General features: G+C 50.9%; 1 protein-coding gene across 1 annotated transcript in view; it reads left to right on the top strand.

The window, feature by feature from the left end:
* Positions 1 to 14205, top strand: part of NBEAL1 (neurobeachin like 1) — a 502828-nt gene that overhangs the window by 454921 nt on the left and 33702 nt on the right. The window contains 1 exon segment of the mRNA XM_030208867.1: positions 199 to 360. Within this exon segment, the coding sequence (XP_030064727.1) occupies positions 199 to 360 (162 nt within the window).

Below are 14205 nucleotides of genomic sequence, written 5' to 3'. Positions count from 1 at the left end.
AAGTGCTCTATTCTAAACCTGTCATCACAAAAGCAACCAAGTGTCAAAAGTATTTGAAATGAGGTACTAAATTGATCTGGAAAATGTTGCTGAATTCTTAACCCTTGATTTCCCACTTATTATGCACTTTATCTAAAGATGTAAATTATGCTGTTGATAACATTTCTTACTTCTTGTTTTCCTTATTATTGCTTTCAGGATGGCACTGTGATCATTCATACAATTCGCAGGGGTCAGTACATGAGAACTTTGCGACCCCCTTGTGAAAGCTCCCTTGTGCTGACCATTCCCAACCTGGCTGTATCCGGGGATGGACACATTGTTGTCCACACTTGTATTGAAGGAAAGAACACACTCAAGGTATTAGTCAAAAATCTTAGTAGTATAGAATCTGTGTACTATAGAGGATCTGTATGGAAGCAGTTCTATAACTGGGCACCAAAAATAAATGGGGGTTTGCCAATTGTATAATGGCATTTATGCTTGTAAATTCGAGTGTGGAATACTAGCGTGAATTGGTAACAACAAACCTGAATGTAGGCATGCCCACTTACAGGGGAATTCTATATAGTTGTCAGCATGGAAAGCATTGTAATGGATGCAGGGCACCAAAACAAGGCAGAAACGGCAGATTCATGCAAAAACACATGCTCCTGTTTATAGAATAGCACCTAAGTGTTTCTATGTGGATTGCCAAAGGGGGCATGACCATGGGAGGGACAGGTGCATTCCCTTATAATGTATGCATTGTTATAAAATAGTGCAGATCTGCACCCAACTTGTGCGCCAGGATTTACACCTGGTTTCAGTTGGTGTAACTCCTCATTCTCCGAGGACAAGCAGGCTGCTTGTTCTCACGACTGGGTGACGTCCGCGGCAGCCCCCACCAACCGGAAAGAAGCTTCGCGGGACGGTCTGCACGCAGGGCACGCCCACCGCGCATGCGCGGCCGTCTTCCCGCCCGTGCGCGACCGCTCCCGCCAGTTCCTTTTTTTCCGCGACTGGAGAGAGTTGTGCTTCTGCCACTCTCTCTGTTTCAGCCGCCGGATTTTTCGACCGCGTTTACGCGGATCGTCGCTTCGCTCGGATTACCGTTCGGTTTTCCTTTTTCTTGTTTGTTAAAAAAAAAAAAAAGAAAAACTCTGCGCGTGTGGAGCACGCGCTCCCCTTTTCCCTCGCTTCCAGCGGGGACGCCACGTTGCGGCCTAGTGGTCGCTCGGTCGTTTATCTTTTCGTGGTGTGATTTTAGCCACCATTGACGACTTTGACTTCGCCGACGCGATTTTTCCGTCGATGTCCTCGAAGGTCCCGAGTGGATTTAAAAAGTGTGGTCGCTGCGGCCGGCCGATCTCGCAGACCGACACCCACGCTTGGTGCCTCCAGTGCCTCGGGCCGGAGCACAATCTCAAGTCGTGTGCTTTGTGTCTCGGTCTCCGGAAACGGACTCAGGTTGCGAGGCAAGTTCTGCGGGACCGTCTTTTTGGAACTTGCGCCGGCCCCTCGACGTCGACCTCGACGGCATCGGTATCGAAGGCCGGTTCTTCGGTACCGGTATCGATGCCCGAGACATCGGCACCGATGGCAGCGACCCCAGGAGAACAGGTCCCGTTGGCCCGCCGGTCCGCCGGTGAGAGTGGGGTTGAGAGGCCGCGTGGGCAGTCGGCCCCGGTCACTCCCTCAGCTCGTGAGCCACGGGACCGACCCCTGTCTGACCCGGTGCCTCGAGACCGAGGGGGATCGACCTCCTCCTCCTCCATGCCCTCCGGCGCCGGTGACGTGCATCGAAAAAAGGATAAGAAGCGTCGTCACCGGACGCCCTCGGTGCATCCCGAAGAGGAGTCGACGCCGAAGCGTCATCGTCGAGAGGAGAGGTCTCCGTCGGTTGTGGAGGTACCGACGCGTCGGTGGTTCCGGCACCTCGGTGCCGTCTCCTGGCTCCCAGCAGCTTCCGGCACCGACACCCTTACCGGCCCCACCGCCTTTCCCGGCAGCGGGCCTGGACGAGTGCCTCAGAGCCATCCTTCCGGGGATCCTGGAAGGGCTGATGCGCCAGGCTGTGCCGGCGCCGGGGGTGCTTGCGCCCTCGGCGCCGATGACTGTGGCGCCGGCGAGCTCTAGCCCGGCGCCGGGGCTGTCGACACCGCCGCCGCTTGCGGTGCCGGTCTCGACTGCCACGCAGGTGGAGTCCCCGTCGACGTCGATGGAGGGAGCTCCGTCCCCGCCGGCGCGGGAGTCCCACCGCTCGACGACACCGAGAACCTCGGTGCCTCGACGTCGAGCCGGGCCCGGTACAGGACTCAGCTACATGAGCTAATGTCCGATACCGAGGATGAGGACTCGTGGGGGGAAGAGGAGGACCCTAGATATTTCTCCTCAGAGGAGTCTACGGGCCTTCCCTCGGACCCCACGCCTTCACCGGAGAGGAAGCTCTCACCTCCTGAGAGTCTCTCCTTTGCCTCTTTTGTGCGGGATATGTCTATCAGCATTCCCTTCCCCGTGGTCTCTGTGGAAGAGCCGAGGGCCGAGATGCTCGAGGTCCTCGACTATCCATCACCACCTAGAGAGTCCTCCACGGTGCCGCTGCACAATGTCCTGAAGGAGACACTGCTTCGGAACTGGGTGCGACCATTAACTAACCCCACCATTCCCAAGAAAGCAGAGTCCCAGTACAGGATCCACTCCGACCCAGAGCTCATGCGGCCCCAATTTCCCCATGACTCAGCGGTCGTGGATTCTGCTCTCAAGAGGGCACGGAGTTCGAGGGATACCGCCTCGGCGCCCCCGGGGCGGGAGTCTCGCACTCTGGACTCGTTTGGGAGGAAGGCCTACCAATCCTCCATGCTCGTGACCCGCATCCAGTCATACCTGCTCTATATGAGCATCCACATGCGGACCAATGTGCAACAGCTGGCGGACCTGGTCGAGAAGCTCCCGCCGGAGCAGTCCAGGCCTTATCAGGAGGTGGTCAGGCAGCTGAAGGCATGCAGAAAGTTCCTGTCCAGGGGTATTTTTGACACCTGTGACGTGGCATCTCGTGCTGCGGCCCAAGGTATAGTGATGCGCAGGCTCTCATGGCTGCGCGCCTCTGACCTGGACAACCGCACCCAGCAGAGACTGGCCGACGTCCCTTGCCGGGGGGATAACATTTTCGGTGAGAAGGTCGAGCAGATGGTGGACCAACTGCATCAGCGGGAAACCGCTCTCGACAAGCTCTCCCACCGGGCGCCTTCAGCATCCGCCCCCACGGGTGGGCGTTTTTCCCGGGCACGGCAGGCTGCACCCTATTCTTTTGCAAAGCGTAGGTACAACCAGCCGGCCCGAAGGCCTCGTCAGGCACAGGGACAGCCCCAGCGCGCTCGTTCTCGTCAACAGCGTGCGCCTAAGCAGCCCCCTGCGCCTCCACAGCAAAAGCCGGGGACGGGCTTTTGACTGGATCCACGGGAACATAGCCGCCCTACAAGTGTCCGTACCGGACGATCTGCCGGTCGGGGGGAGGTTAAAATTTTTTCACCAAGGTGGCCTCTCATAACCTCCGACCAGTGGGTTCTCCAAATAGTGCGGTGCGGATACGCCCTGAATTTGGCCTCCCTGCCTCCAAATTGTCCTCCGGGAGCTCAGTCTTTCAGCTCCCATCACAAGCAGGTACTTGCAGAGGAACTCTCCGCCCTTCTCAGCGCCAATGCGGTCGAGCCCGTACCACCCGGGCAGGAAGGGCAGGGATTCTATTCCAGGTACTTCCTTGTGGAAAAGAAAACAGGGGGGATGCGTCCCATCCTAGACCTGAGAGGCCTGAACAAATTCCTGGTCAAAGAAAGGTTCAGGATGCTTTCCTTGGGCACCCTTCTGCCAATGATTCAGAAAAACGATTGGCTATGTTCCCTGGATTTAAAGGACGCATATACTCACATACCGATACTGCCAGCTCACAGACAGTATCTCAGATTCCGCCTGGGCGCACGCCACTTTCAGTATTGTGTGCTGCCATTTGGGCTCGCCTCTGCCCCACGAGTGTTTACCAAATGCCTCATGGTGGTAGCGGCCTACCTACGCAAGCTGGGAGTGCACGTGTTCCCATACCTCGACGATTGGCTGGTCAAGAACACCTCGGAGGCAGGAGCCCTCCGGTCCATGCAGTGCACTATTCAACTTCTGGAGCTGCTGGGGTTTGTGATAAATTACCCAAAGTCCCATCTCCAGCCAACTCAGTCTCTGGAATTCATAGGAGCGCTGCTGAATTCCCAGACGGCTCAGGCCTACCTTCCCGAAGCGAGGGCCACCAATCTCTTGGCCCTGGCTTCGCAGACCAGAGCGTCTCAGCAGATCACAGCTCGGCAGATGTTGAGACTTCTGGGTCATATGGCCTCCACAGTTCATGTGACTCCCATGGCTCGTCTTCACATGAGATCTGCTCAATGGACCCTAGCTTCCCAGTGGTTCCAAGCCACCGGGAATCTAGAAGATGTCATCCGCCTCTCCACCAGTTGCCGCACTTCACTGCTCTGGTGGACCATACGGACCAATTTGACCCTGGGACGTCCATTCCAAATTCCGCAGCCCACGAAAGTGCTGACGACGGATGCATCTCGCCTGGGGTGGGGAGCCCATGTCGATGGGCTTCACACCCAGGGTCTGTGGTCCCTCCAGGAAAAGGGTCTGCAGATCAACCTCCTGGAGCTCCGAGCGATCTGGAACGCACTGAAGGCTTTCAGAGATCGGCTGTCCTGCCAAATTATCCAAATTCGGACAGACAATCAGGTTGCAATGTATTACGTCAACAAGCAGGGGGGCACCGGATCTCGCCCCCTGTGCCAGGAGGCCGTCGGGATGTGGCGTTGGGCGTGTCGGTTCGGCATGCTCCTCCAAGCCACGTACCTGGCAGGCGTAAACAACAGTCTGGCCGACAGACTGAGCAGAGTCATGCAACCGCACGAGTGGTCGCTCCATGCCAGAGTGGTACGCAAGATCTTCCGAGTGTGGGGCACCCCCTCGGTGGACCTTTTCGCCTCTCAGACCAACCACAAGCTGCCTCTGTTCTGTTCCAGACTTCAGGCACACGGCAGGCTAGCGTCGGATGCCTTTCTCCTCCATTGGGGGACCGGCCTCCTGTATGCTTATCCTCCCATACCTTTGGTGGGGAAGACCTTACTGAAGCTCAAGCAAGACCGCGGCACCATGATTCTGATAGCGCCTTTTTGGCCCCGTCAGATCTGGTTCCCTCTTCTTCTGGAGTTGTCCTCCGAGGAACCGTGGAGATTGGAGTGTTTTCCGACTCTCATCTCGCAGAACGACGGAGCGTTGCTGCACCCCAACCTTCAGTCCCTGGCTCTCACGGCCTGGATGTTGAGGGCGTAGACTTCACTGCGTTGGGTCTGTCTGAGGGTGTCTCCCGGGTCTTGCTTGCCTCTAGGAAGGATTCCACTAAAAAGAGTTACTTTTTCAAGTGGAGGAGGTTTGTCGTGTGGTGTGAGAGCAGGGCCCTAGAACCTCGTTCTTGCCCTGCACAGAACCTGCTTGAATACCTTCTGCACTTATCAGAGTCTGGCCTCAAGACCAACTCAGTAAGGAATCACCTTAGTGCGATTAGTGCTTACCATTATCGTGTGGAAGGTAAAGCCATCTCTGGAGAGCCTTTAGTCGTTCGATTCATGAGAGGCTTGCTTTTGTCAAAGCCCCCTATCAAGCCTCCTACTGTGTCATGGGATCTCAACGTCGTCCTCACCCAGCTGATGAAACCTCCTTTTGAGCCACTGAATACCTGCCATCTGAAGTACTTGACCTGGAAGGTCATTTTCTTGGTGGCAGTTACTTCAGCTCGTAGGGTCAGTGAGCTTCAAGCCCTAGTAGCTCATGCTCCATATACCAAATTTCATCACAACAGAGTAGTGCTCCGCACCCACCCAAAGTTCCTGCCGAAGGTGGTGTCGGAGTTCCATCTTAACCAGTCAATTGTCTTGCCAACATTCTTCCCCAGGCCGCATACCCGCCCTGCTGAACGTCAGTTGCACACATTGGACTGCAAGAGAGCATTGGCCTTCTACTTGGAGCGGACACAGCCCAATAGACAGTCCGCCCAATTGTTTATTTCTTTCGACCCTAACAGGCTAGGGGTCGCTGTCGGGAAACGCACCATCTCCAATTGGCTAGCAGATTGCATTTCCTTCACTTACGCCCAGGCTGGGCTGACTCTTGAGGGTCATGTCACGGCTCATAGTGTCAGAGCCATGGCAGCGTCGGTGGCCCACTTGAAGTCAGCCACTATTGAAGAGATCTGCAAGGCTGCGACGTGGTCATCTGTCCACACATTCACATCTCATTACTGCCTCCAGCAGGATACCCGACGCGACAGTCGGTTCGGGCAGTCGGTGCTGCAGAATCTGTTTGGGGTGTAAATCCAACTCCACCCTCCAGGACCCGAATTTATTCTGGTCAGGCTGCACTCTCAGTTAGTTGTTCTTCGTAGGTCAATTTCTGTTGTACCCTCGCCGTTGCGAGGTTCAATTGACCTGGGTTCTTGTTTTGAGTGAGCCTGAGAGCTAGGGATACCCCAGTCGTGAGAACAAGCAGCCTGCTTGTCCTCGGAGAAAGGGTATGATACATACCTGTAGCAGTTGTTCTCCGAGGACAGCAGGCTGATTGTTCTCACCTACCCTCCCTCCTCCCCTTTGGAGTTGTGTGTTTCATCTTTTTTGCTAGTCATTCAACTGGCGGGAGCGGTCGCGCACGGGCGGGAAGACGGCCGCGCATGCGCGGTGGGCGTGCCCTGCGTGCAGACCGTCCCGCGAAGCTTCTTTCCGGTTGGTGGGGGCTGCCGCGGACGTCACCCAGTCGTGAGAACAATCAGCCTGCTGTCCTCGGAGAACAACTGCTACAGGTATGTATCATACCCTTGCTCAAAGTTGAGCACAGATCCTAGCGCTACACCCTATTCTATAAAGGACGCTAATTTTTTTTTTTTTTTTTGCACCAAATTTTGAGCCTCCACTGCATGCAGATCTCTGTCACGAATTTTCATTGTGGATATCCTAAAAACCTGACTGACTGGGACACACTTACACACACACACTTACACTTTACCATTACCATGGGTCCCATTTTATGCAGTGAGACCTAGTCACTAATAACTGGGTTCATAGTAAAATAACATGTCTTAACAGTAGCTCACGTTGATAACTACACCCTTAAGTCTTTATGCTTTTGTACATTTTTTATATTCTACTATCTAAAAAAAAATGCAATTAAAAAGGCACTTAAAGTTGAAGTTCGTTTCACTGATCTATACTCAACGTGCTCTACACTTTCACTATTAAAGAAAGATTATACAAATATTCAAAAAGTCTTAATTGCATAAGGCTTCACACCCTTTGTCATAGCAAGCCCAAATGAGCCCTTTTTCCAAAAATGTTTTTAACTAGGCCAGTAATAAGTTATAACTAGAGTACTACTACTATTTAGCATTTCTATAGCGCTACAAGGCGTACGCAGCGCTGCACAAACATAGAAGAAAGACAGTCCCTGCTCAAAGAGCTTATACTCTAATAGACAAAAATAAAGTAAGCAAATCAAATCAATTAATGTGTACAGGAAGGAGGAGAGGAGGGTAGGTGGAGACGAGTGGTTACAAGTGGTTACGAGTCAAAAGCAATGTTAAAGAGGTGGGCTTTCAGTCTAGATTTAAAGGTGGCCAAGGATGGGGCAAGACGTAGGGGCTCAGGAAGTTTATTCCAGGCGTAGAGTGCAGCGAGACAGAAGGCGTGAAGTCTGGAGTTGGCAGTAGAGCCCTCCCTGTGTCCAGTCATAATTGGTAATTCATATATTCCTGGATGAAGAATCAAGCTGTTTCTGTTATGCAAAAAGAGCTGCTAAAAGAACAGGATGAATTTATTCAAAATACAGACTGGGGAAGAGGCTGTAGAAAATTTCAATGTGTTTGAATATCCTTTGGAGCACTGTCAGGTGCATCACTATAAAATGGAAACAATCCGGCACTAGCAAAATACTATCTCAGTCAGGCCATCCCTCCAAAGTCAGTAACTGTGGGTTAAGGAAATCTCTGAGGAAAGTCACCATGACGCCTCTTATTACTGTGTAAGAACTGCAGAGATTTCTGGCTGAGGACGGGAAAGATATTGACTTTACTCCACAGATATGGCTTATATTCTAATCAGTATCCCACCCTACTAAAACCATCACTATACTAAAGTATGGTGGCAGCATTGTGTTGTTGGGGTGGAGGGGGGAGGAGGCTTGTGAAGATCAAGAGAAAGATGGATGGTGCAAAGGACAAGCAGATCCTAGAGGAGGCGTAGTTCCATTCTGTCATAGATGTGGGAAGAAATTCACCTTTCAGCAGGGTGGTGATCCTAAGCACAAAGCAGAAGCAACAAAATGAATGTCATCAATTGGTCAAGTCAAAGCCCAGACCTTAGGGACTGCAGTTCTCAAATAATCCCCAGCCAACCAGAAAGAGCTTAAGCTACTCTGCCAAGAGAGTGGGGGAAAATGCACCATATCATTGTCCAAACATAGTAGATACTTATCCTAAAAGGACACATGGCTGTTGTTGCTGCAAAAGGAACTTCTACTCCCTCGAGTCTGGCAATGTGCAGATTTATGCAATAAAGACTTTTTGGTTTCTTATTCATTTTTTAAAAATATTTCTGTAATGTTTTTTCATACTGAAACTGTATAGATCAATGTTAAGTAAACTCTTATTTTTTAATGCATTTTGAATTGTATTTTTTAGCAGAATATGAAAATGTACAAAGATGTAAATTAACTTATGTAAGATAACTGTATATATGTGTGTGTTTATATAAGAGGTTGCCTAGGAGGGAAATCCAATTAGGCATCTGTGAAGAAACAGTATGTTTTAAGCCAGTAAAATGTGTTTGATATATTCTTGCATTATGTCTTGAAATGTATTTCTCCTATTTGGCCAGCAGGTGGTGAGCTGTTACAGGAAAAAAAAATAAATGTTCTATCTTTAGTTTAACACAAATAGGAAGCAAGAAGCAGTATATTTTTGAAATTTTGTTGTTCTGGGTTCTGATTGGCCCAGGAGTTCATTTCCTTTAGAGCGCATTGGTTTTGCCTCCAGTCTTTTTTTTTTTTTTTTTTTTTTGATTTATTTGTAATTTTAATGAATTTTACAAGATACACTTGTACAGAAAAGGAGTATTATCATACCATACAAGAAAATATTTTATAAAGAAAATCTATTAAATGATAATTACTGCTAAAGTCCACAATTATAGGCAAGGCACAATTCAAAAATTGGTTAACATAGGAAAAAATGAATAGAACATGTTCCCACTTATCCTATCACGGAGTAGATACTAATGGAGGAAGCACAGAGAGTTTACGGCTGGTTCTTGTCTGGAGTCCAGGAATTTTGCTAACTGATCACTCTCAAAGAAAACATATTTAATTGATTGAAATTTAACAACACATTTGCAAGGAAAATTAAGCCAGAAAATTCCCCCCTGTGACAATACACGATCACGAAATTTCAAAAAAGACTGACGTCTTTTCTGAGTTTGTCTAGCAATATCAGGAAATACTTTGCAATTCAGAAAGACTTCATGTCTATGTTTAAAGAAAGTTTTCAAGATCCAGTCCCGATCCAGCTGTAGAACAAAGTCTATAATTAATGTAGCAGGTTATACTCCACATAGTTCATCTTCAATTGTTTGTGATAAATTCAAATTTAGCTCCTCAAATGGGGTTTCCATAGATGGTATTATGCGCTCACTTGGTTTCTTAACATAGGGAGCCAAATAATAAATCCTTGCTACAGGTGGAAATAATTGTTCAGTAATTTTTAATACTTCAGAAAGATATCTTTTGAATGTTATTAAAGGAGCCACTGCTGGAACTTTAGGAAAATTTATAAGTCTCAATGTTTTCATCCTTTGTAAATTTTCTAAAGTTTCTATTTTCCTCTGTAAGTATACATTTTCTTTTATTAAAGTTATTTGGCTCTCTTTAATTTGATTTGTTTCAAGTATAATTGTTTGTTCAAATGTTTAGATTGTTCCAACTGTTTTTCCAAGTCTGCTATTTTAGCTTGATTTGATTGAGTAACTTTAACTATTGGAGATAGTTTCTGGGTTAAAGAATCTTCTAAACATTCCAAAGCATCCCAAATTTTTTCTAGGGTTATTTTCTTCGGTTTTTTAGGAAATAATTTCAATGTTACCTCTTCCTGAGCTCCTTTCTCAGAGCCAGTCTTGCTCTTCTGTGATTCAACTCCTACTCCTTCGGTATTCTTAGCAGTAACCACCAGCACTGCTGCACTCGGCGTTCTGCTAGCAGAGTCTGCCCCTGCTCCCAGATCAGACATCTCCTCATCGGGTCTAGTCAATCCAGGGCTCTGGTCTGCCAGCATTGCCGGAATCGAAGGAGGACTCCGTTCCTCTGGGCTCAGAGTGGTCTCTCCCTCAGGCAGGTAGGTCGGTTCTCCTCTCATCGATCCCTCCTGCAGCAAGGGTTGTTGCCCAGTCAATTCTACTCTGGGAACAGTGAAACGGTCCATCGGTCCCAATTCCTGTCTTGCAGAGGGAGCAGGGTAAGCCCTCTGTTTGCCCCGTCTCTTGGGCATGGAAATGTATTTTTTTAAGGGAAAAAAAACAGCAAGAGGGAGTTGAGTGAGGAGCTGTTTCACACATGTCCTATTCAGACGCCATCTTGCCCAATATCAGCCATCTTGCCTCCAGTCTTACCAGGAAGAAAAGAGAGCAGGTTATCTTTGCCGAGGCTCAGTAAACAAACAGTTATATGTCCTGATCTTCCCAGGTACTGTTTAAAACAGTATACAAATGTTTAGTTAGTTTTCTAATTGATCCATTTTTTTTCAGTTACGTGTTACTGTTTGCTGATTGCACATTTCCATATCATCATGCTGATCAATCCATAGACTGGTGGTTGTGTCCATCTACCAGCAGGTGGAGATAGAGAGCAATCCTTTTGCCTCCCTATATGTGGTCATGTGCTGCCGGAAACTCCTCTGTATGTTCTCTATCTCAGTAGGTGGTGATCACACACAGCAGCAGCTCTGGCTAGGTCTCCAAGCCTAATTCTTAGGTTTTGTTGAGTACCTGGGGTTGAGGGCTCTTCTTGAGCAAGTGCAAACCTGGTGGTGCCAGGTGCCTCCTTTTCTCCCCCCTCCCACTGACTCCGTTAAAGAAAAAAAAAATTTTTTTTTTGGACGTCCTTTAAGGGCGTTTATTTCAACGTTTATATCAGCAGTTATTGCAGCTGCTCACTGGGACACCAGTTCATTACAGCTCGGAGCGAGAAGCAGGTAATTTTACCTTTTTATAGCAGGCAGGGGGTTCCCCGTTCGGTCCCCACGTGGCTTATGGCGTCGGAGGGCGAGGGCGCGAAGATTTGCTCCCCGGACCGCGTGTGTGCATCTAGCGGGGATGCGGGGGTTTTCAAAGCCTGAATCGCCTTTGTTGGGCATCAGTTTGGAGTCCGGTCAGTGTCCCGGTTCTTCCTCCGATGCAGCGGTTTTTCTCGCCATAAGCGCCCATCCCCCGCTGCTCGCCCACTCCATGTTGGCCGGCCACTTTGCTCAGACGGCTTCTTCTTGGGCCGCCCTCGAGCTGGGAGACGTTAATGATATGGTCGCCCTTGATTCGGGCGACGGCAAGAAAGCGGCCACTGTTAAGCGCCGTTCTTCCCATGTGGCTACTTCTCGGAGTTTCGCGCCGGACGCCATTTTGGATGCGCAGCATGTTTCTCCCCCGCTCTTGCGAGTGCCGGTTGAGGGTGCATCTAGGGCCGTGGCCCAGGAGGCAGAAGTGCACAGTCTAGGGAGTTTCTCCCCTGAGTTCATTTTGCTGCTGCATCAGGCTTTTCTTATGATAAACGCTGCCCCGGCTCCCCCCTCTGATCAAGGGGCTGAGGCCTCCGGAAGTAAACGCCCTCGGGTGGACTTCCAGGCCCTAGAGGACTCGGTCTCCTCTGATGTAGATGAGGGCAGCGTATCTGAGTTCTCCCAACGGTCCTTTGGGGATTCCTTGGAGGAGACGGATTCCCGCTCGGATGGAGCGGATGACCCCTCTGCAGCACGGATCTTTCGCTCAGAGGATTTGCCCAACCTGTTAGTGCAGGCCATGAGCATTCTGAAGAGTTCCTCTCCAGAGGACGTCTCTCCCTCAGCCTCTGTTGGCTCTGCCATTATGCGGGGGACTAAACGCCCGCCTAGAACCTTCCACGTGCATGAATGCACACCTTGATTTCGGCTCAATGGTATTTCCCAGAAGCGAGCCTTAAAGTGGCTAGGGCTATGTCCCGCCTCTATCCTCTGCCTGAAGGTGAACGGGAGGCCTTTCTTGGGCCTACCATGGATTCTTTAATCCCTGCGGTGACTAAGAAAACGGCGTTGCCGGTGGAAGGTGGCACGGCCCTAAAGGACGCCCAAGACAGGAGTTTGGAGGCGGCTTTAAAGGCGTCCTTCGAGGCAGCTGCTTTAAGTTTACAGGCCTCAATTTGTGGCTCCTATGTGGCCAGGGTGTGCCTGACGCTTGCGCAGCGGGCTTCCCCCTCGGATCCTTCCTTGAGGGCTGATTGGCCAGCCCTGGAATCGGGCTTGGCCTACTTGGCAGGCTGGCTGTATGATGTCTTGAGAGCCTCGGAGTGGGTTTTCGTCACGGCGGACGCCTCTTGTGGGGCTGGGGAGCCCACTGCTTGGGAAGGACAGCGCAGGGGCTCTGGTCCCCTGCAGAGGCAGAATGGTCTATCAACCTCCCGGAACTCAGAGCCATTCGGTTGGCGCCTTTGGAGTTTCTCCCGGGCCTGGCGCTGAAGCCAGTACGGGTTCTGTCGGACAATGCCATGGCTGTGGCCTATGTCAATCGCCGGGGAGGTACCAAGAGCGCCCCTCTAACCAAGAAGGCCATGAAGCTGTGCCTGTGGGCGGAAGCAAACCTGGAACAGCTGTTGGCGGCCCACATTGCGAGAGTCATGAATATTGCTCTGACGTTCTTGGACATCACGAAGCGCTGGGGCCAGCCGAGCCTAGATCTGATGGCGTCATCAGCCAATTGCCAAGTGCCGCGCTTTTTCAGCAGAGGACGGGACCCTCAATCTCTGGGAGTAGATGCTCTTCTCCCACAGTGGCCGACACAGGAGCTCCTCTTTGTGTTCCCGTCTTGGCCCATGTTGGGCAGGGTGCTAGGCCGGGTGGCAAAGCATCCGGGCCGGATAATCCTGGTAAGTCCGGATTGGCCCAGACGTCCCTGGTATGCAGACTTGATCAGACTCTCAGTGGACGGACCTCTGCAGATGCCAGCGGAGCGGGGCCTGTTGCATCAGGGTCCCGTGGTGTTGGAGGATCCCTCCTCCTTTGGTCTTACGGCCTGGCTATTGAGCGGCAGCGTCAGAGCAAGCAGAGCTTCTCAGACAAGGTCATCGCCACTATGCTGAGAGCGAGGAAGCGCTCTACTTCTACTGATTACGCCAGGGTTTGACGTACCTTTGCATCGTGGTGTGAGGCAGGCTCACTTTCTCCCTTCACTGCTCCAATTTCATCAGGGTTGGCGTTCCCGCAAGAAGGTCTGGAAAAAGGCCTGTTGCTCAGTTCCCTTAAGGTCCAGGTAGCGGCTCTTGCTTGCTTCAGGGGTCACCTGAAGGGTGTTTCCCTGGCACCGCAGCCAGATGTGGTGCGCTTTCTCAAGAGAAAGGAATACCAGTGGTACCTGCGTGGAATCTCAATCTGGTGCTAAGAGCCTTGCAGAAGCCGCCTTGTGAACCCTTGTCGAGGGCATCTCTGAAAGAATTGACGTTGAAAGCAGTCTTTTGGTGGCTATCACTTCAGCCAGAAGAGTTTCCGAGCTCCAGGCGCTATCATGTCGAGAGCCCTTTCTGCAGTTCTCTGAGGCAGGAGTGTCTATTCGCACAGTGCCTCCTTCCTGCCCAAGATTGGTCCTCGCTTCCATGTGAATCAGCAGCTCTGTCTACCCTCCTTTCGTAGGGAGGACTACCCAGAGGAGTACTCTGCTCTCAAATATCTAGATGTGAGACGGGTCATCATCAGATACTTGGAAGTGACCAATGATTCCAGAAGTCGGATCATCTGTTTGTGCTGTTCGCAGGTCCTCGTAAGGGTCTGCAGGCTGTCAAGCCTACAGTGGCACGATGGGTCAAGGAACCCATTGCAGCGGCTTATGTGGCTGCAGGGAAAGTGCCGCCTATCCAGCT

This window comes from Microcaecilia unicolor, chromosome 7, assembly GCF_901765095.1.
Source record: "Microcaecilia unicolor chromosome 7, aMicUni1.1, whole genome shotgun sequence".
In the NCBI taxonomy this organism is placed as follows: Eukaryota; Metazoa; Chordata; class Amphibia; order Gymnophiona; family Siphonopidae; genus Microcaecilia; species Microcaecilia unicolor.
This window is presented reverse-complemented; position numbering and strand designations above follow the sequence as displayed.